The sequence below is a fragment of the Amphiura filiformis genome, chromosome 11 (genome assembly GCF_039555335.1).
Source record: "Amphiura filiformis chromosome 11, Afil_fr2py, whole genome shotgun sequence".
NCBI classification, from domain to species: Eukaryota; Metazoa; Echinodermata; class Ophiuroidea; order Amphilepidida; family Amphiuridae; genus Amphiura; species Amphiura filiformis.
The window spans coordinates 66,215,462-66,239,842 of NC_092638.1; the positions used below are offsets into that span (position 1 = coordinate 66,215,462).

Here is a 24,381-nt window from a genome sequence, read left to right on the forward strand (position 1 = left end):
CTGGTAGGGAAAAATATAAAGTAGGGAAAAAATACAAATTTGCATAAAACAAATATGGCCTCTTATGCAGGGCTCAAATTTCACAATTGGTCAAATCTGGGTAAAAACATACCTTTGTATTCCTCTCATTATTAGGATTCAGAAAATGCATAGTTTGACCTATCTCCGTTGTACAGATCTTGACTAATGAGCATGAAGGTGAAATATCAAATTTTGATGTCCACATGGGTAAAAAATCAAAAATGTTCAGATTTTGAAAAAATTGGTCTCAAATTGGTCTGCTTGGAAAAACATGTTAACCATAGAATAGTTTGCCATATCTCCGGTGTTTCTTATACCTGGGTGACAGGGTGAAAAAGACAAAGCCATTAAATCATGTTAACTTTGACCTACTTTGTTACACATAGGGCAATTATTCTTTGGGTATAATCTCTTCACCACAGACTACTACAAGACCATGTATCAACAGTCAAAGTCCCTGTGCATTGTATGCTGTGAATTCTCGCATATTCATGAGGGCTGATTGTTCGATCCTGTCGTGTCTAACAATCACGCCAGCGTTGCGTGCCTTCGCGTATACACGATAGAGCGTTGCGACTGTAAAAATATGCGGTAAGTGCATAGCAGTTTTGCCAGTCGCATTTCATAGAACAATCTGCCCTCATTATCGGGTGATGCTGAGACTTTGACTGCTTGTAAGCGGTCTGTTTTTTGGCCATGCTCTTTACACTTCACACACATACCTTAATTTTCTTGCCCAGTTTGACTAGATCTTCAATATCCCAGGCCTCTGTGAACCCTCTGTCTTGTAACTGCCATTGTTGCTTGATTTTATGGGTTCCATTGTAGTATGTACAGGATTGACCCTGCAAAAAAAAGAGGATGTGATAATATAAAATTTGTATTAATGGAGAATAGATTCATTAAAATTGGATTGGTCTTTTCAAATATTTGGATTCCCATTCAGGTTGTTATAGCCGAGGTGGCCACAGTATTATGTTTGGTCTTAATCCTGGAATTATGGAAACTAGGCCAAAATGGTTGAAATTTGGATGCAAAAATCAGGCTTTTTTTGTGCAAAAGTTTGCATTTTCAACCTTTTTTGGTGAAAATTGTACAGCGTTGTAAGTGTAAGACAAGAGCGTAATACAAAATTCCTATTGTTTATTCTATAAATGATTATAGTTATGACAATGATGTATGTAAAACATACTTTTCCATTAATTTAAAGCAAAAATGTCTTTTATTATAGTTAATTATGAACAGATGTTTCACATATTCAATGTTCATAGACCCAGCACAGAGTTTTTAGTACAAAGTTGAAAAAATTAAGGTACAGATAAAGATGCACAACAGTTGTCTGGAGCCAGTATGCACTTGAAACATGGCAGACATGTATTTAGAGGTTTACTGCATGGTGGATGGATTGAAAACCAGAACGAGGACTTTAAAGTCAATACGCTGTTGCATGGAGAGCCAAGGCAAGTCAATGAGGTAATTCATGGTAGGTAAAACAGTACATACATTGGTCTAATCCAGTTTAAGCCCACAATCCTCGTGGAAGATTTTGAAAATATCTTTGACAGGGGGAGTACGAATTTCAAATGGATTTACCACATGAACCAACTCTATATTGATCCTCACCCTCTGTGAAAGATACAGAGGGTGATTTATATGTTTATTCCATTTGAAATTCATACTCCCCCCGAGGAAGTGTGGATTATTATGAAATAGCTCATTGGGTCATCAGACATACCAAACATTCCACTCAATAATTATAAACGAAGTGTTTGGAAATTAGTTCTGCAATCTTGACCACTTACAAATTTGCCTTTGCGTAACTCATTGCATCCTTCATTTTTGTTAGGTCCTTTTGATATTCTTGGATGCACACATGTATACTCTCGACTGCCTAGGATACTCATTCTGTAAACAAATAAATTAGGTTCAAAAGCTGAGTGTAATGAGGAAATGAGGTGTAGTTCAATTTACTTCATTATTATGTTTTCAGGGTTATTAGGAGTTAAGAAAACCTAATAATGATAATATTGGATGGCTTATTTGCATGATACCATAACATATCGGATTAAGTCATACAAATATCGAACTCGCCGTTGGCTCGTCCGATATTTTTATGACTCATCCGATATGTTATGGTATCATGCTCAGCCATCCAATATTATATCATGATTGACAGATCATAGATATCATCACAGCAACACCACCTGCTGAAGGCACTAGTCCAGCTAGTGAAAATGTCACAGGTGACAGGGTTTACGATAACGCACAAAAGACGCATATTTACGCGTTCGGGCACTTTTCTGACTCCTTCAAATCCATAGTCCCACAGTCTAAAGCGTACAACATCTTGAAACGTACGGCGTACGCGTTCAGATATTGCAAGATTTGAACAGAGAAACACCCGATATTGTGCATTTATTCTTGGCTTTTGGCATTTAGGACCTACTCCCGATATGTAGGACCCATCACATTTTGTCAGCATTGATCCATGTATGTTTTAGTGATTGCGAGTCTCTAAAATTGTATAAGGTCAGTTTGAAATGTTGCAAATTAGGTTCGGGTCCTTTTTTCTGTTTAAATGATGCACCAAATATGTCTTCAATTGGACTTTAATTTTGCAAAATTTTTCCCTCTCAGGGGGAACATCCCCTCAGACACCCCCATGCGTAGTGGATAAACAAGTGACCATTTCGCTTCTGCTTTCGACATTTGCCAATTTAGGCCCTATGTTTAACACAATTTATAGGTCTAATGGGGAAAACGTGACAACGAAAGGCTTTATGGACCGTCATTTCACAATTTTTGGCTTTTCAACTGTTCAAACTTTCAAATTTGACACAGTAATAGTGCCAAAATGGTCCACCAAATCACATCAATTAGGTCTTCATTTTGCAAAAGTTTCCAAGTTCTAAGGGGGGAACATCACCCTGCGTAGTTGATAAACAAATGGCCACTTTCACTTCTGCTTTCGACATTTGCCAATTTATGTTTAACACAATTTATAGGCCTAACATAATAGGGAAAACTTGCCGTCCACGAAAGACTCCATGGACTGCTCATTTCACAAATGTTGGCTTTATTAAACTAAAATTTTACACATTAATATTGCCAAAATGATCCACCAAATTGCTTCAATTAGGTCTTCATTTTGCAAAAACTTCTTACTTCTCAGGGGGCATTTTTAAATATTATTATTTTCTTCTAAAATTGCTCCCACCCCTTAGATCCGCCACTGCTCCAAACAGTGGCGTATATCTTTTTGACTTGTGAGGGGGGGGGGGGGGGTGTGAAAAAATGTCTTGAAGTATAGTGAATACAGCACCTTTTGGAGAAAGAATAAGTTTATGGTACAAAAATTTTTGCCATTTTGAAGTTAAACTGTTGAAATATGGTGCAAAAGTGGAATAAATTCGTGTGAAGCGCGCAAAAAATTGCACTTTTGGGGGTAAAATGGCCAAATATGAGGTTAATTTGGTAATAATATTATAAAAATACCCCTTGGGCAATGTTTTTGACTCCTTCAGAGGAAAAATTCACAATTGAAAGGGTCAAAAAAATTTGAAAATACCCCTTCAGCAAAATGCTTAAAGAAAACCCTGACAGGTGAGCAAAAAATAGTGTAGTGTTGAAGTCATCATTATCATTTTATACACCACTATGTATGAATATCCACACATATGCTTTTACCCATATCTGTACATGCACATGTTCCGTATTGAAATATGTGTTGAATATAGGCCTATTGGTCCGATGAGGCTGAGGATGATGAGATGCACCTGTTAGTCACACGTAGGCCTAATGCTTTCCGATGCACCCATCGGTACTCCGCGCACACACCCGTTGATACTCCGCGGGCATGCGATAGCGCGGGGACAGACGGACGGTCAGACACTCTGTAATTAGTATTATGATAACAGAACATTCATTTGTATGGGACATGTAACCGGAAACTACTGCTTGAACATTGGACCTACCTCGAATCCCTATATGCTGTTTTCTTCAGCTCCCTTATAATCTGTGCTATCTGCTTGTGTGTCCTTGTACCAAAATAAATCTTGGGAATCCTGCAAAAGTACAAAATAGCAGTCGTTTGTAGATATTCGCCTCCCATTGTTATGCTGAATCTATACTCCATTGCTGAGCGTCGAGCCATTGGTATTTGATCAATGAGGCAGTACGCTTATCCCAATTCCCAATACAACAAAGAGCATGCTATCTCATTGGCTAGAAACCATATGCTCGTCGCTCAACGATGGAGTATAAATTCAGCTTTAGTGAGAAGTATAATCACAACAAGGCAGTTCCTGAACCACAACTCACATGTGCTTTAGAGATCACCATTGACGTCATTACACAATGGCATGGAAATTACTATATATGACAAACTGACAGGGCCGGATTTACCATTGGGCCAGATGCGCCCGGGGCCCCCAAAATTGCTCTTTGCATCTTTCATTTTAGCTGAAAAAACACCCATGTTTGGGCGAACTGGCCTGTAGTATATCAAAATGCAGCACCAATTTGGGCTAAAACAGTCTAAAATAGTCTAGTAAAATCTATGCTTGTCTCCCCTAAATTGTATTGCCCCCGACGACACCGTCGATATTTATATCTAATATAGGCCACTTGAGTAAACATGCCTTCCTCACGGTGCATTTGGGGGCCTTTAAATTTTGGCATGGCCCAGGGCCCCCAATAAGGTAAATCCAGCCCTGCAAACTGATATCTAAAATAGATACAGCATCAAGTGGTTATTTCTATTGAAATCCAAACACCCTCTATGAATGACAGGCAATTAAGTTCAAACTCATTACACAGGCATAAGAAATTCGCACAGAATTTACAGGTCTACTTAAACCTAAAACACCTGCCTTTATCTTATGTTTGTTGTAGATCAACATTGGGCTATTTCAGTTGAAGTCCATACACCCCCTATTGAAGGCATGAATTAATCTTCCATACAGGGAGTGCAAATTTCAAATGGGATTACCTGAATAGGTGACTAAATTTTACATCTACGTCTTCCATAAGGGATGTATGGATTTTTAACTGGAATAGCCCAATCATACACCGTATTTCGTCAAATAGTTGCCCCCCCTCAAATAAATGCCCCCCACCACTTTTTTCAACTAAGATGTTTCAAAAATTCTGATATTTCCATGCTATCTTGTGTAGTAAGCTTACCAAGTTGCTCACATGGTCGTGAATAGCAGCAATAAATGGCGAAAATCTGCATCGGAACACCAGAAGTGAACCAAAAGTCAGTGTCAAAAGTTCATAGTTCGTCATTTTAGCGTGACTTTTAAGCTTACCTAATGATTTTAACGGAATTGTCAAGCTAAAATGACCTCTAATAAACGCCCCCCCCCCCCCTGGGAAAATGTAACGCCCACGGGGGCATTTATTTGACGAAATACGGTAATGTGGATATGGTGATTTGACACGTTCCTGTGCTTTACACTTTCCAGGCATAACATTTTCTATCAAATTGCAATACATATCATATCGTTATGAACACGGCAGAGTGCCGAATACGCAAAATTGCTGTTCTGAGTAATTGGCGTTTGAAAATCTTGGTACCATTCCATTGGACCTTCTAAAAATTTAGAACATTCATGAGCACTCATTTGAAATTTATATTATAGAAGTGAATGTACACGAATTATTGGCAATACTTGCATGTTCTGAAATGATCGATATATCCCTCAAAACGCGTTTTAACAGCTATTCGGCTTTATGCTGAATCCAAAATGTCTCTACCACTGCGCAGAGAGAGGTCGAATACGCATTCAACTACGTGTAAACCATAGCACGCATTCTCGATTTGGGGCTTTTGTGTAGAAATTACTGGTTGTCCTAAGGCTATGTAGACTTAACTTGTTATATAAGTTATAAATAGTCATCCCTGTAATATTTAGCAAAAACTCGAGGATTTTAAAGCAAAAATAACTATATTGGCCTATATTTTGCGTATGATTTTCCGGGATTTTCCCATTTCACGGGCGCGCACTCACATTATTAAGCCACAGCAATATCATGTGGGGTATGTTTGTACTTATTTTGGTATCCCTGGATAGAAGATACCTACAGCTATACGTTGGTATCAAATATATTAGTATAGGACATGTAATATAGAAAAGTCGGGGTTTTCTGCTATACAATACTATAGATCAACGTGAGTTATAGAGCTTAGTATAAGATTCGTCTCTTTGCAGAATTCATTTTTTCACACTTAGGCGCGATTCGTCCAAATCAAAATTTCAATAACTACGTCAGTGAGTAAGATCTGCCTTTAATTTTTGGTGGAAATAAAAGATAACCTGAAACATAATCATAAGCATACAAAAACTCAATTTGCTCAAAATTATCGATTCGTCACTCTGCCAAATTCATAACGATATGTATTGCTGCCAAAATTTCACTAGTTAAAGCTCTTTTTTGTTTCTGAATCATTGTCTTCAGATCATATGAGATTTTATAATTAATATGACTAATGACTATTCGCCCTTTGCACAGTCATCTCAAAACAAGGTTCTACCCGCAAAGTGCATGCTGAGTGTCCGTACACCTGTCAAATGCATGCTTGAATTACCACGTATGCTTTGCAAAAGCCTTCTAGAGCGTTGCTAGAAAAGCGCTAGAAACAAAAATGCACTTTTTGCGAATGCGTTTGCAGGGAGAACCTCGTTTTGGTAGCAAGATGGCAGATCCGTGCAAATACCGACTCAAATTTACAACTTACATCACGGCGAGCATACCACGGAATCATGGCATGTTGCCTATGGGGAGCGACTCTAAGTCGGGTAACGCATGAGGAAACTCAAAAATAGCGCAAATAGCGTGAGCGTACACAAAAGAAACTTCGCGCGTTAGATGAGCGATGTTGCCAGGTCTGAACGCTGTACCGGCGTCAGCTGAATTTGAGTACGCTTAGAGGGCACAGGCATGAAATAGTCCAATCCGTGTGTTTATTAATCTAAGAAGCCAAGTAATAGCTGTATTGTATAGTGGGAAATTTTGATGAGGTTTTATTTTTGCGCTATTCACAGCTAATATCAGAACAACAAATTAAAAAGCCTGTATAAGGATTTAATGTGTAGGTGTTTAGAACTGTGAATACAAGAAAAGTTAAAATCAGGCAACTTAATAGCACTAAGGCAATGTAATCAAACCAAACCTGTTCTATGGGCCTGACTGACCCAGATTTTAAGAAATTTGGGGTTTTTTTTTTTTGTATTTCAAAATATTTAGATTTTGGCGATTTTGAAGGTCATTCGCAAAAAAAAAAAAAAAAAAAAAACAAACTGGCAAGTGCTAACTTTGAATACAGTACCTTCTTGGCCCCTTGTCTTTCCCCTTCTCATCCTTCGTTGAAGTAGAAAGAGTCTTGCTTTTATCACCATGACATGGACAGGTGCAGTTAGTTGGATTTAATGTTCCTTAAAATTAAACAAAACAAGTAGGTTAGTAAATTATGTGGTGTGTAAAATGTGTCCCTCCCTGAAGGAGGATGGTTCTTTGACTTTTGTGGTTTGTAAAAAAAAAAAAAATTGCAAAATGACCTCAAGTGACCCCAAGATGACCATGACCTCACACCAGATGGTTCATTGTGTCAAAGTCACATTGAAATCTATCAAATCATGTAGGAGATATCAACAAAAGCCAAGGGTTAACAATTTTTTGCTAAAGGTTAACATTTTCTGCACATGTACAGCCAAACACACAGCCACGCATATCAGAGTTCATTTTACAGTCCCCTTTCCAAACTTTGTTTGTCAGGGACAAAAAACATGTCTAATTGAATACCGGTACTTAATAAAAACTCAACCATCCGCCAATCGCTAGGAATGAACCACACCATCCTAAACAGAGTAACTCAGAAAAGACTACGGTTCTTTGGATACATCCAAATAATGCCAGAGACAAGATACCCCAAAATCCTCCTGGAAGCAAGCATACTTCCACAGAGACCAAAAGGAAGACCTGCAAAGAGATGGACGGATTGCATCAGGACAGACTCCTCAACCATTAACTTGACATCCCTGGTAGAATCTGGAAGGCTAGCAAAACAGAGAACAACCTGGCAAAGCATCATGACATAGATGGCAAGGTAGAGTGATCCACCCGTGCCGACGCCTTAGGTCAAGGTAGGACTGAATAATTTGGCAATTCCACCATGACAAGCTTTTATGGCACACCCATATGGATGTATTTGTCCTCCACCTGGACAGACAATTATTGCACATACCCTGCTTTTATCTAGCCAAATTGGCATTTACTCAATTAAAACTGGACTGTGTTTGCATGCTTGATTTTTATAAAACCAATTTTAAAAAATGGGAGTGAAGAAGCAGAAGAATCATTATTCAATAATTTTGTAAATGACAGTACCATGGGTGCCCCAGTTAGAACATTCAGCACGCGATCCTGTCAACATGGCACACAAAGACACAGGCACATCAGAAGTCTCGCCATGGTTCATGTCGCGCATGCATATTCTCGAGTGTAGCACATTTGGTTGACAATGAAGGATTTGGTCTAGGTGTGACCACTGGTGGCAACCCCAGATGTTATTGCTAATTTTATTTTATAGGACTATATCATTCTCTTTACTCCCTGACAGGGTTTCTAAACTTTTTTTGCGCAAATGTCTTTTTACACTTTACCTTTATCGTTTTTGAGTTGCATTTTCCAGTGAGCCTGTGTGTGAGGGTTGGGTGAGTTATCTAAGCTCTCTTCTGCATCATCTTCATACATGATCCCTCGATGTTTGATCTTCCTTGGCATTGGCTAGAAAAAGTAGAAAATAAAGTGATTAAAATATTGTACATCTAACTATACACACAGTTGCTGTATACTTGAACAATTTTCTAATCATGGTGAGCAAAGGTACTCCATTTAAAAGAATCATTTAAAGGAATATTTTGTGATCCTTGGATCATCTTTTATGACATTTTTCATTAGATATCCTCAAAAACAGCTTATTCCCAAAATTTCAGTTGACTCCTGATTTTGCTTTTGCAGGATATGCATGATTATGTGTATTATACACTGCTCCATAAGGCTAATGAAAGTCAATTCCCAGTTTCCCGTTACATTATTTTTCATGACTGTGTAGGTGACCATTTCATTATTCATTATTTTATACCATTTCATTATTGCATCTGTTACAGGTGTAAACCAATTAACTACCCATGTATACATGTGATAAATCACAGTTTGTAGTTTATACAGATGTAGTGTACAACCACATGAAGGTGATTCTACAACTTTTATCAAAAGTTTCACAATATTTTTTACGGGATGAGATCAGAGCAGATCAAAAAGTGCGGGACAGACAATTGAGTAGGTATTCATTAATAATTCATTATTAACCATATACCATGCTCCTACTGCAAAGAAAATCCCCGAAAATCAACATAAATAGATTTATGATATATTTAAAACCACAATTATTTATTTGTATGTTAAAGTTTGTTAGAAATCAACATTTTATTCAAAATAATGAAATATTTGGCCAGCAAATTGTTTTGAGTGGAGTAGGGTAACGGGAAACTGGGAATCGACTTTCATTAGCCTAAACAACTGTTGTAATTTCATTCTGGTACACCAGAACATAATTAAAATTTGACAATATTTTTGCAAAGGGAATTAATCTGCATACATGTACATAAACATTACGTAGCCAGAAGTTTCCTGTGGCATAAAAATCTCAGCTTTTTTTGAGAAAAGTGGGGGATGAGACCGTGGATCACAAAATGCCCCTTTAATATGAAATCATGCTTATATAGCACAAAAATGTAAAATACACCTAAATGCACATTTGAAACAAACAAGTAAAAACTTAATATGACAAAATGTGATGGAATTGGGGCCCGGCCTACTGTATTTAATTTGGACCTGTTGATAAAAATGTGACTTACAATGGGAGTGCGAAATCTTTTCTTGGCAGGCTGAAAGTCATCTTCCTCGTCCACTCCTGACTTAGCTTCTGTGTTGTTTCCATGGTCAGACTCAGACTTTCCTTTTTCTATGATGGAAGTAAAATAAAAGCGCAGTAATTAATAGTGCGCTATGCACATGCACAATGCCCAGATATTGATCCACAAGCTTCAGCACACTTTACAGGTTGTTGCTAACCACTATGGACTGATCACCCAGGGACTTTGCTGCTTAGAAGTGTGCACCTTAGACATTCCATAATTGACTCTCACAGCCAGGATCAGCTCTTCGAGGGGAATTTGAAGCTAACTCAATTTTTCCATGAGAGCGTACCAGAGCACAACCCGGGTTCAAACCCGCAACCTATCACACCCTAGTCGAATGCCTTATCGATTCAGCTAACTTGACTGTAACTTGACTGCAAAAAAGTTTTACCGATTAAAATTCAATCATTTGGTTCACATTTTATTTCGTTGGTTGACTGTTGCTCAAGAGGCTAATAATGTGACCCAAAGCGAGAAAATAAGGCAAACGTCGTAAATTTTGTTGAGCTCTTAGCATTTTCATATAAAGCCCTAAATATGGATTAAAATAATACCTCAACCATCTCTATTGGATTTACGATACAGAGAAACAAGCCTTTAATGTTGAAGCACATTAATATTGATAATTTTTTTTTTTTTTTTTTTTTGGACATGGATTTTACAAAATAAAAATTACATGGTTCGAAAGATTAGCATAGTATAACACAGTAGTGTAGCCAGGATTTTGGTGTGAGGGGGCAAAGCCAAATTTTCGTCTCCATTTATCAAATTTTGTCCCATTTTTAGTCATTTTAAAGACACTTTATCTTTGCCATCCCCATTTTATCCCTGAAAACTTTCTGGGGTAGCACTCTGCCCCTTCTTCACCACCGGCACCACAATTTAAGGATTTGAAAACGGGACCATCTCCTTCATGAAAGATCTATGGCTGTAAAAAAGTTGGTGTCCTACCTGACATAGGTTGTCCTGAGTTATTAATAGGCACACTGGGTACCTTTGTTGAAGTACTGGCTTGTCACCTTCATTAAAGATACATTGTAGCCAAAGATTTATGGTTGTAAAAAGTGGGTGTCCTACCTGACATAGGTTGTCCTGAGTTATTAATAGGCACACTGGTATATTTGTTGAAGTACTAGCTTGTCTTCTTCATTAAAGATAGCCAAAGATTTATGGCTGTAAAAAGTTGGTGTCCTACCTGACATAGGTTGTCCTGAGTTATTAATAGGCACACTGGTATATTTGTTGAAGTACTAGCTTGTCTTCTTCATTAAAGATAGCCAAAGATTTATGGATGTAAAAAGTTGGTGTCCTACCTGACATAGGTTGACCTGAGTTATTAATAGGCACACTGGGTACATTTGTTGAAGTACTGGCTTGTCACCTTCATTAAAGATAGCCAAAGATTTATGGATGTAAAAAGTTGGTGTCCTACCTGACATAGGTTGACCTGAGTTATTAATAGGCACACTGGGTACATTTGTTGAAGTACTGGCTTGTCACCTTCATTAAAGATAGCCAAAGATTTATGGATGTAAAAAGTTGGTGTCCTACCTGACATAGGTTGACCTGAGTTATTAATAGGCACACTGGGTACATTTGTTGAAGTACTGGCTTGTGGACTTGTCACAGCTGTCATACCCTCTGCAGCACAGTTACACACACACACTACATCTGGTTCTGATTGGGAAAAAATAACACAATATCATTCACATAACATGGGCTATTCCTGTTGAAATCCATACGCCCTCTATGCAAGACATGACCTTAATTTCCCACACGGACGGGGTGGGGGGGTGGGGGTGGGGGGGGTTTGGGGGGTGGGGGGGGCGGGGTGTGTAAATTTCAAGTGGAGTCGCCCACTCAGGTCGCCACATTTGAAATTCGCACTCCCTGTGTGGAAGATTAAGGTTGTGTCTTCAATAGGGGGTGTATGGACTTCAACTGGAATAGCCCAATGTTGATCTATCACAAATACAAGATAAAAGCAGGAGTTTTAGGTTTAAGTAGACCTGTAAATTCCCAGGGAAATTCTTATGCCTGTGACGGGAGTTTGAACTTGCCTACTTTAAAGTTCAGCAAACATCATTCTGTAGACTCATATTAGGCTAAAATCTGCAGTATGGATGTCTTGGTCTTATTTCAATTATAATTTCACAAGTACATAGCTAGTAAGTGTGCTTTACAAAGGGTGCCACTTTGAAATTCTAAAAATTGGTAAATGGGTCACTTTTTTCATTAAAAGGGTGGCATTATAAAAGAGAAATATAAAGGTTAGGGTCAATTACCATACCACAAAAGGAACATACTTTTTATATGAAGATTTATAAACAAATATGTATGGCTATGTATGTACTTGAGATGCATTATTTTCTTTCTTTCACATTATTATGTTCTTGTATATATTTTAAACATCATGTTATTTTGTAAATATTCTGTAAAAATGTTGTAAATATTGTTGTATGAGGGCCTGCTTGGAAAGCTGTGCTTGCCACTGAAGTAGTTTAAATCCCTCAATAAAGATTTCACAAATCAAATCAAAAATATTGACTTTCTATGATCAATACACAATTTTGACACTGCTTACCAGTCAGTCTTGGAAGTTTATACAATTTGTTGTAAAATACTATTTCTTATATCTATGAAGCGTTGCAGTATTTTAAATCTTGTTCTTATTTTAAAAGATGAATATTGTAAAAAGGGGTGGAATATGACAATTTTCAGTATAATGGGAGCAAAATAAAAAGGGTGGGTGTCTGACACCAATACAAACTGTGTCAAAGTAAGCACTTATCAAAGTGTTTGTATTTCCTTTTTTTTTCACAAAATATATCAGAGTTTACTTACTTTTATTTCCACACTCATCAATAGCACCACATTCATCTTGGCAAACTTTGTCTGCTTCCTGCATTTCTTGTTCACGTTTAACTGTAACATATTTTAAAGTAGGTATACAAAAAATTACCAAATCATTGAAAACCAAAACGAAACATAACTAAACAAAAACACATTAATTAGTGATCCAAGTCAAAGTCAAATGTTTGCCTCTGCACACTTTACAGATTTTCGCTGACTACATGTCATGTACAAACCACCAAAACAATAAGGGACTTGCAGCTATAAAATCACACACCCAAGACATTGAGCTACAAATACGCTCCCTCCAATTTTTCAATAAAAATTGACAAAAATGCAAAATTGTTTATTATGGAAGAATTTCACAAATTTGATCAGATTCTTGTTTGATCATGCACTTACGGATGTAATTTTGTTGTATTTACCGCGAAAATATCATGTTCCATGTGGTTCCGTATGCGCCGCCATCATGAATTTAAGCCCAGAAGTGAGTGATTCTTCCGACATTTGCTGTCGATTTTGAAACCTTTTTTCACTGAAAATTCACTTCTAATAAGCGCCCTGTTTGGAATAATGCAACGCCCTGAGAGCTTTAATACAAACAATACAGCATTATAAACTTGTGAGTGCAAGCTCAGAACTACAAAGTGAAATTTTGATAAGCTTCAAGAAATCCTTGTTACCACTTACCATACTCATTATGTTGCCATGCCAACGAGGAACAAAGCAATGCCAAGCTTTTACCACTCCCTGTAGGACTTTCTAGAAGACAGTTTTGTTCCCGGTCTATTCCTTTGATGATCTACAGCGGGGAAAATAGCAGATATTAGCAACTTTGTAAAATGAAGAGCAAGTGTATGGGTTTATTAGATGGGATTCACCTGACTCCAATAAAATGTTTGGGCTCTAGTGAAATCCTTAGACCATCTTACTGATGAAATTTAAGGTCCTAATTTGGGAACCTTAGTGTAGAATTTTAAATTATAGAAAAAAAGAAGAAGAAATGACAAGTCATATCTGCATGAACAACTTTTCAATCTGTGGCTTGCCAACTGTTGATAATTGGCCCTAGACGGAGGTTCCAATTATATTTGCATGCGGGTCATGGAGGGCCAAAATAATTTCAAAGATTTGTGTTTGAGGGCCAAAATACACCTTGGATTGCTAGTTTAAAACTTGTCATTTCAGAGCTTTTCAAGGGCCAACCGCAGGCCGCCTTAGATTGAGAACCCCTGCCCCCTAGACCAAAATATAAGAAACTGGAGTGTATTTGGTCATCAAGCATGGATGTTTGAATGTGTTCTGCTCCTTTGTGCCTTGCTGCCTCATTTCTCATAATCCCACCGCTACACCCATGGACTCACCCATGCCCACACCATATCCCAAACTTACCATTGACATCATAGATCGTTGTCACGTTGTGTTAGGTAGGCTTCGCATGGGAAAGCTACTTTAGGTATACGTACTCCTCCCAAGTCTACTGTTGTGACAGCACATCTCATAAACCTACCCCTCTTGCATCCATCACCCACCATACCCACTCACACACCCCACCTACCTATCCAAAACTTACCAGAGGCATCATAGATATTTATGTAGGGTAGGCCTTGCATTGGAAAGCTACCCTGACTCCACCAATGGTGTACTGCTGTGACAGCATATCAAAACCCACCCTCTTAAACCGATACCCCACCCACCTATCCCAAACTTACCATAGACATCATAGATAGCTGTGTAGGGTAGGCCTTGCATTGAAAGCTACCCTGACTCCACCAATGGTGTACTGCTGTGACAGCATATCAAAACCCACCCTCTTAAACCGATACCCCACCCACCTATCCCAAACTTACCATAGACATCATAGATAGCTGTGTAGGGTAGGCCTTGCATTGAAAGCTACCCTGACTCCACCAATGGTGTACTGCTGTGACAGCATATCAAAACCCACCCTCTTAAACCGATACCCCACCCACCTATCCCAAACTTACCATAGACATCATAGATAGCTGTGTAGGGTAGGCCTTGCATTGGAAAGCTACCATGACTCCACCAATGGTGTACTGCTGTGACAGCATATCAAAACCCACCCTCTTAAACCGATACCCCACCCACCTATCCTAAACTTACCATAGACATCATAGATAGCTGTGTAGGGTAGGCCTTGCATTGGCAAGCTACCCTGACTCCACCAATGGTGTACTGCTGTGACAGCATATCAAAACCCACCCTCTTAAACCGATACCCCACCCACCTATCCCAAACTTACCATAGACATCATAGATAGCTGTGTAGGGTAGGCCTTGCATTGGAAAGCTACCATGACTCCACCAATGGTGTACTGCTGTGACAGCATATCAAAACCCACCCTCTTAAACCGATACCCCACCCACCTATCCCAAACTTACCATAGACATCATAGATAGCTGTGTAGGGTAGGCCTTGCATTGGAAAGCTACCATGACTCCACCAATGGTGTACTGCTGTGACAGCATATCAAAACCCACCCTCTTAAACCGATACCCCACCCACCTATCCCAAACTTACCATAGACATCATAGATAGCTGTGTAGGGTAGGCCTTGCATGGAAACGCCACCTTGACTCCTCCAATGGTGTAATGTTGAGGAGGCATACTGTGTGAACTCATCTTGTCTCTTCTGGGCAAAATCAAAGTGTAAACAGGTAAGTTTCTTCAAAATACAGTATGAGTGAGTTCAAAATAATGGTTGCAAAATGTGATGACTTGGTCAAAATCTAAATGTCAATACAGAAGTGTTTTTGGTCTTATTGGAGCCTTGATGTCAAATCTCAACAAACAAAAAAGATATATACATATTCCTTAATTAATGCACCCCCCTTAATAAATGCCCCTCATCTGTTTTCAAAGTAAATGTGAATGAAATGTAGACATTTTGTCACTTTGATTGTACTGGGATGAAAGTCCACTTTTGACAAAAAGCCTGAAAAACATGACCAGAATGGCCCTTAATTGGCAAAATGTTTCAAATTCAATGGCTATTCTGTTTACAGCTTTTCCCTCAATGAAACAATTGCGATAAATTTTGAATTTTTTCCAAGATATAGTGTCAAACTGACAATTATGAATTAAATTCCATGGCATGGGCCATGGTCGAGTGTTGGTATTTCCAAAATTGAAACATTGATATTTAGCCTCCTTCACAGCAGTTTCATACATATAACAAACCGTCAGCCAGATGAAGCTTGGGCCCAAGACTAGAAGTAGCCCAGATGTTGGACTAACAGAATAACAGGCCTAGAAATCTGTGGCAGAGCTGGCGAATCCATTTGGATTCTCGCAAGAGAATTTTGCGAGAATCCTTGATTCACGCAAATCTACATCCCGCTGCACAATGATTGAAAACAATACTGCCCTCATACTGTCTGACTTAGTCATCCAAGATGGCGACTCTGGCAAACAGAAGATCGACCAGCAGTTCATGACAAGACCATATGATGGATATGTTTGAGAAGGAAGACACTTAGAAACCATGATGAAACTTTTCAGGAGACTTAAGGGCTGGTGTATGAACGTTTGGACAGCATTTATTGTGGGACATTAGAGCACAGCAGACATATCGAATTGCATTCTGAATACGAAGAATGTCATTCTGATATCAAATAATTTTGATTTTTTGAAATTCGCAATTTAATACACATTTTATGGCAAATCATTAAAAATTGATATTTTTGATATTTAACAGTACTTGAAGTAAACTTTATAAATCTGATGATTTATACTTAAAGTATATGTAGGTGGGATGAAAAGCCGACGATCAATTGAACATGTTGACCTTTCGTATTGAAGATGTGGATTTTTTCCCCAAAAACCAAAAAAATTAGGTCTTTTGGGGAAAAAATCCATATCTTCAATATGAAAGGTCAAAATTTTCAATTGACCGTAAACTTTTTCCTCCCTGCTACATACTCTTTAAGAATATATCATTAGATTTATATAATTTACTTCAAGGACTGTTATATATCAAAATTTGAAATATATCAAATTTTTATAATTTGTCATAAAATTTGTATTATATTGTGATTTTCAAAAAATGAAAATTATTTGATATCAGAAAGACATGCTTTGTATTCAGAATGCAATTCGATAGGTCTGAGGTGCTCTCATGTCCCACAAAAAAATACTGTCGAAATGCAATAAACGCTCATTTTAGATCCCTTAACCAAGGACCCAAAATTATTAATGATTTAAGGTGGTACTACACCCCTTGATAAATTTGTGACTATATTTGCATTTTTCTCAAAAAATAATAATACATTGCTAACAAAAGTTATGTATATTTATAGGGGCAAGAAATCCAGTTACTAACTGCCGGTACGTTATTTTATGAGCAAGAAAAGAGGTACCGCTAGAATGTACCTCATTTCTTAACATATAATGAACCACTTGTCTTGAATCACTGAAACTTCAGTGAAGTAATTGGATTCCTTGCCCCTATAATATACATAACTTTTGTTACGTAGTTATTTTTTGATAAAAATGCAAAATTAGTAACAAAATTTATCAAGGGGTGTAGTCAGTGTTCGAAATAAGCACTTATCCTCTTGTCCAAAAATCACTGGGGACAACCATATTGAGCTGTGTACTTATCCCCTGGACAACCACTATTTGGATTCTTTGCATCCAAAAACATGACATATATATTGTCATGTCTTCTCTCAAGTGGCTTAAACTAGATAAAAGGTGGAATAATCATATTCTTATTATGTTATTTAAATGCCTTACTGGCAGAGCTCCTGATTATCTTTGTTCCAAATTTTCATTTACCAAATCCACTCATGATCATGTCACAAGAGGTACTTCCTCCAATTCACTTGTTGTTCCTCAATTTAACAATAACTCTGGTAAGAGATTGTTTCAGGCGAGAGCAGCAAATCTGTGGAATAGTTCTGTTGATGTTGACACTCGCACTAATTATATTTCCTTGAGCCTAAGTGAATTTAAATCAAGAGCTCTCACAATCCACACTGTTCATTGATTTTCATATTTTTCATGATTCTTGTAATTTTTTATAATATGGTATTGCATATTTTTCTTGTAATACTTGTGTAATAAATGTATTTAAGTGAATTACACCTGTTCATGTATGTCACAGGGCCTCCAAGAATAGCAGTGCTTTTACACTGAAGGAGCTACCCTGTATAAAGAAAGTTGAAATAAAAATAAATATTTTGGGGACAACCAAAATGTTTTGAGGACAAGCATAATTCATGCTTTAGTTGTCCGCGGGACAACCTCCATATTTTCCTAATTTCGGACACTGGGTGTAGTACCACCTTAAATTATACATTTTCACCATATTGTGGGTTCGGTTGCTTAAAAAATGAAGTAATAGTCAAACCGGGAGTCAAACTTGGTACATATTTTTTTCTTTCTGTAAACTGCCAATGCACAACGCAAATCCATATGGATTCGCCCAGTTGATGTTTTACGAGAAACTTTGCCCAAATCAATTTTATATTGGGACTGATTATTCTAGTGGGGATTATGTACTTTCAGTTTCCCACACGTTTCAATGGGAATTGGATTGCGTACTTTCTGAATGTTTAGCGAGTATATTTCTCCAATATTTTGATAAGTTGATGTCGAAGTTTCTATTCTATTGTTTGGTAATATGTCTTTTGCCAATAGTATGTTTAAAGTTGTAATTTTGTGTCGGTGAAACTTTGCGATAATTTTGCCTTTTGGACACTAAAATGCATTCGATCCTTAATTTTGTTTCAACCGAGTCTTAAATTAGCAAGCACAATAAGGATAAGGTAGGTGGGTATTAATTTTATATACCTTTGATGAAATTTTGAAGAAATTTCTCGAATATCTGACCTGCACAAACCTTTAAGTGTGTATTTTCCATAGACAGACAAAATGGCGTGAGCCAGTCCTTACGGATGTATCGTAGGACTGGCGAGCGAGTCTAGATTATTTATTCGGTCTATGAACCGTCCAGCATTCAGTGCCGGATGCCCAGAGATTCTACGCACAAAATAAATGTTATATGAATTAAGATGTAGTAGTAAAATACTATTTTTATAGTATTTTACTAATTTCAAGCATTTGATTACTTAAATATACTAATTAAATACCCGGTATGTGATTTCTGTTGTTGAATTCTGCAGCATGCAGCACTCATGGCTCATGCCTACAATAAGTGCTACATACATCGAATGTATGGAGCCGGTATATAAACCATCTAAGTAAGGCCTTGTCCAATTGGTAAAAGCCGTAACTCACACATACGATGCAGGGTGTAGTCCATTATTGGTAAAGCCGTAAACTCACACACATACGATGCATGGTGTAAAGTAAATATTCAGATTTCCTTTGACAAGATAACCATCGCGTATACGCGCGCGACGTCAAGCGCGTGCATTGGACCTGCAAAATAATACGCACTGGACGGCTAGCAGCCCCCAGACAAACAAGTACCTAGACCTATGACTTTGGTTCGCGTAGTTAGGGACAGGCACATCTGAGCGAGGGCGCTATTTATTTTACTTGATGTAAATCTGTGCCATTTTGTGCCACTGAAAACACCATTTTTGGAGAAAATGATGAATAAAACCAAAATTAATCTGTTTCAGATGCTCTAGTTTGCATTGACAACAGATTTAATGCTTTAGGAAGCAGAATGCAACATTGACTTCACTTTTGAATATTTTTTTCTGTGAGATATGCCTTGGTGAAAATCACCGTTTTGGTCAAAAAAGGGGTCAAAAAGGGGCATTTTTGGAAAAAAATTCTATTTTGACCCAAAATTCATCTTCTGACAAAAGGGAAACATGGTTTGACAAAAACTTTCATCCTTTTCACATAACAATTCCAGTTTTACTTATTTGCTGGGAGAAAGCACTTTTTTGTTATCGCTTGGGGAAAATCATTGTTTTTGCCTAAAATGGGCCCAAAATGGCAAAATTTGACCAAAATTAGCACAAAAATAACTTTTTTACCACCTTAAAATTTGAATTTTCAATACAAAATTTCACAGATGTGTTGAAAATGATAACACACATAATATTCAACAAAAATTAGATTAAATTACAGTGAAAACAAAAAATTGACAGGGGGGCACAAAAATTATCAAGTCCCCCCATGCACTCCTATGGTAAGTCTGATCAGAGAAAATGTAGGTATGCTAGGTGAATTCAAATTTGCCATCAAACTGCATCATTTTATATATCAAATTAAAGCCCTTGAGTAAATAAAGCCAAAACTGAAAACCATTTTTTCATAGCACTTTCCGTAGCAAAGTTACATCTTGTCAAAGATTGACTTTCATCAAAAAGTTTCAGCTAGCAAAATTCCCCAAAAGCGGCATTTGGGGTGTTTCTAGATCTTAGTCTCATTATGATAGCAGCTTTTTTTAATGGAACTGCTATCCAAATCCCTCTAAAATTCCATGTGCGAGTGACTTATCACCATAAAAAATCATATATTTGGGTCAAGTGAAGTATAGAAAACATATTTATGTAGGTTTCTTTCTTCGGGCACTTGTTTTAAATTTCTATGTAAATATGCATTGACATTGTCGGCAAATTTGGCTGACTAGCAAATGTGTTAACTAAGGTTTGCCTGGGTTACCTAGAAAATGGCCCAATGTTCCGACAGTAATTTCGTCATAACTTCACTTAGCAATACAGTAGAAGAATGGTTTTGGTGTCAAATTGTTTCTGAGAAGTTCTCTCTTCCAATAAACAACAATTCATGTTAATATAATTAATTTGAAATTTTTATGCCTGTCCCTAGCGTAGCCGTAGTGATGCCGACACTGCTTAGCTAGACATGTCCACATTCCTTATTATAGAGGGCGACATTCAATCCAAAAAGTTTGGACCACAGTAGCTCACAGTCAATGGCTTAACTGTGTAATCCCCATAGGAAATACAAAAATTTGAAATTTGGACACCAGAAACTTGTGATGTAGTCTAAAAAGTGCCGGTACTTTATCCTTGACCTTGATATAGAAGTCAGCATGCAGTGAAAGTTTGATTTCATAAAATAAAATCGCCTTTGTGTAAAATGGATCGCCGTGGTGAAAAATGATGCATTACATGCTTTTTTTTTGTACAGTGTAAGTCATTGTACATGTTGTAAGGCATTGTCAATGATGGTCGCAGAAAAGTTCAGTTTTTTAAAAACAGACATTTGCCCATAACTTCGCTAATTTTTGACCTACAGAGTACAGACATGGTTGACCCCTCATTTTTTAAGTTAAATAATCACCTTTTTAAACAAAATAATTTCGATGTGAAATATCCTACTTGAAAATTTTGTGAACATGCCTAGCTTAGCAACGACTTTGACAAGGACGCATAACCGGATGCAAGCAAGCAGATATGTTTGCGTCTACGGAACATGTCGCATTTTTGACGCGAGCGATAATGGCGAAACAATCACGCAAATGAGCGCGTCTTTCTCTCCAGATGATGAACGCTTATTTCTCCGCGTCCGACCACCCGACCAAAATCACCTTGGATACGGGGCTTCACCTCCCGCTGTGGTAAGGGATGGGCAGTCATAGGTCTAGCTGGTATGTCTATGGCTAGCAGTACGCTTAATTTGTAAAAGGAAATCTGAATATTACTTTACACTCATGCACTTGCTGCATGGCATGGCTGCAGAATTCAACAACTTTCCGGAGTTCCGAGTTGCCGAGACGATTTCAAGACTCTAAATGATGTGTGTTTACTTACTTTGGTACACACACAAAGATGCGATGTTCCTGTCAAGTCAAGAAATTAATTTGATACGATTTTTTGATAGTTTTTATCTTAATTTGGACATTTTGCAAAGTTTACTTCCGACATTTCCAAAAGTAGCGCCATTGTGCATAAGGACTTCACTGTATACGCTTAAAAATCAACAAAGTTTTCTACAAAATAAAAAATAAAAACAACCAATTTAAGAAAGGTAAACATATTTAATTAGTATATTTAAGTTATCAAATGCTTGAAATTAGATAATAAGCTATAAATAGTTACAATTAAACTATTTAATTTTGATGTTCTCAATCAGATACAAATAAGTCTTTGACCAAAGGTCATTAGCTGAGTTTTGTAAACAAAACAAAATTTGGTTCAGTTCCACCAGATCAGCTGCTACACGTGAGTAAACAATACAAAATCCATGCAATAGACATGATAGAGTAAAACTTGGAAGGACTGTTACAAAGCAAGTACTCCTCCCTTCTTAGGACAATGTCTGCACAGTGGAATTCACTCTCTCCCAACCACTGCACTGACCCTCTACATGACTTGTACTTCATTTCTCTAGTCAAGGGGCTGTGCATTTATGAGCCCTGGGGTAGGGTAAAATGGGGGGGGCAAGAAATTTTGGCGAGCGAAGGGGGGGCAAGCAAATTGGCAAGCCGAGAGGGGGGCAAGCGATTTTTGGCACGCATTCACGCCACAGGGCGCCTTTTTAATAAAACGCTCTAAAAAGGCTTAGGCTTAGAAAAACAGTACGGAAACGCTTTTAAGGAAATGTGCATATTTAAAAATATGCACATTTTCCTGCTCGCTGCGCTCGCAACATACATCTAGATCATTTAAAGTTTGGAATTTGGGATCCCAAAAATTTGGCATGTTCAAGGGGGGGGGGGCAAAGAATTTTTGGCGGCCCGAGGGGGGGGGGGCCAGCGTTTTTTGGCGGGCCGAGAGGGGGGGGCAAGCATTTTGCTACACAAATTTCAGCTTGTATACCAGTTTTTGCAATTGATCATTTACCAACTTTGGCCTCATGAAGAATGAACAGAAAATTGCTATACAAAATTTTCAAACGAATTCGCACCCTGGCTTAATATAGAAACGGTGCCCAAAATATCTGTGCCAAAATTGTTCGCCCTACCCCCTCTTTCGCCTGCCAAAATCCCCTTCGACCTGCCAAAAATCCCCATTTGGCCTGTCAAAAATCTTTGCCCCCTATAATTCACCACCCAGGGGGTACACATAATTATTGCACCTTCGTCGGTCTTGCTACAATATGGTCCTTTGATGTGTGAATAACTGTCCCACATGCCATACAATATATGTAGAGTTGTAGACTCAAATCATGTGGCTTGGACTCAAGTTTCAGTCACTATTTTTGCGACTTGTGACTTGTGACTTGACTTGCAACTTTTGCAAAATGACTTGACTTACTTGTGACTTGGACAAAATGACATCAGATGGACGATGGACCAAACTGGTTTAGAGGTTAATAACTGCGCATCGGTTATTTGGAGGGCATTGTGAAAAATCTAAACATTTTGCCTTTGGAACCGAGATATATTGCGAGGTCCAAAGCAAAATGTTTAGATTTTTCACAATGCTGGACATATTACCGATGTAAAGTTATTAACCTCATTCATAACCGTCACTTTAATCTCTTCACCTTACAAAATAACACAAAATTTTGCTCAAAAGTTGATAAAAATAGATGATTTTTACATCTTCCCTTTCCAAAAATCGATCAGGCTAAAACATGACGACTAATAACAAAAGTGTGTATCACAATCTGTGCAAATATGGTAGCGCGCAATCCAAATACGGCAGCCAGCTCGCCGGGCAATTGTGTGCGACATTGGAACAATTACGCATTTTGCGGTCAATTGTGAGATATTAATTTTAATGACCTCGATTTGCGTTCGCGTTTTCACAAATAACTAAATTTAATTGGATCGCATGCATCGCGTTTATTAATGAGGTTATGAATACAGAATGGATGCCTAGAAATGGTACTAAGCACCCAGGAAGACAGAAAGTTAGATGAAGGAGTTTTTCTTTTGTCAAAACCAATTTGAAGAAAACTTACCAGTTTTTCTTGCTGACAGTTTCGTCAGTGAACTGAACCGTTTATAGCTGAGGGCTAATCCTATTATCAATTAGGGGAGCTAAAATCTTAGAGAAAGAGAGTGATAGAAAAGCAAAAAGAATCAATTCAGATCAAGAAGAGGGGGCGATGAGTAATGAACAGAGACGAGGGGATCTACAATCTAGGTCACATGTATGATCCACTTTTGAAGACTGCTAGCAAGACTAACATCACTTCCGGAAGTGACATATAACTTCCCGCCAGTCTTCAGCTGTAGAATCAGCACAACAACACCAATCTTTGATAAAGTCAGTGGTTCACTGACAAAACTTGTCAGCATGAAAAACTAGTAAGTGTTCTTCAAATTGGTTTTGACTGAAGAAAAACTCTTTTAATTTGTTAACCTGGATAAGAAAGATGGGGAATAAATCAGTGTGGTGTCACCTTGGTGAGGCCTTCACCCTGCAGTGGGTCGATAATGGCTTAGGATGATGATGATGATGATGACTTTTTCTAAATGAAGACTTACTTGTGACTTGGACGAAAGGACTTGTGACTTGGGGCTGTACAAAAATTATGAGCGCTGGGGGAGGGTAAAATTGGGGGTGCAAGAATATTTTCACCAGCCAAAAGGGGGTGGGGGGGGCAATTTTTGGCAAGCTGAGAGGGGGGCAAGCAATTTTGGTGCACTTTCATG

The 24,381-nt window shown here is 37.9% G+C and overlaps 1 protein-coding gene across 1 annotated transcript in view; it reads right to left on the reverse strand.

The window, feature by feature from the left end:
• Positions 1-21,719, reverse strand: part of LOC140163871 (uncharacterized) — a 224,768-nt gene extending 203,049 nt beyond the window's left edge. The window contains exons 1-12 of the mRNA XM_072187185.1: positions 21,587-21,719; positions 15,405-15,516; positions 13,551-13,662; positions 12,852-12,932; positions 11,559-11,684; positions 10,959-11,018; positions 9,945-10,051; positions 8,688-8,811; positions 7,355-7,460; positions 3,996-4,085; positions 1,824-1,926; positions 744-866 (exon numbers count right to left, since the gene is read on the reverse strand). Of these exons, the coding sequence (XP_072043286.1) occupies positions 744-866; positions 1,824-1,926; positions 3,996-4,085; positions 7,355-7,460; positions 8,688-8,811; positions 9,945-10,051; positions 10,959-11,018; positions 11,559-11,684; positions 12,852-12,932; positions 13,551-13,662; positions 15,405-15,506 (1,134 nt within the window). The 5' untranslated portion in view covers positions 15,507-15,516; positions 21,587-21,719. The remainder of the gene's footprint in view (positions 1-743; positions 867-1,823; positions 1,927-3,995; positions 4,086-7,354; positions 7,461-8,687; positions 8,812-9,944; positions 10,052-10,958; positions 11,019-11,558; positions 11,685-12,851; positions 12,933-13,550; positions 13,663-15,404; positions 15,517-21,586) is intronic.
• Positions 21,720-24,381: the final 2,662 nt, after the last annotated feature.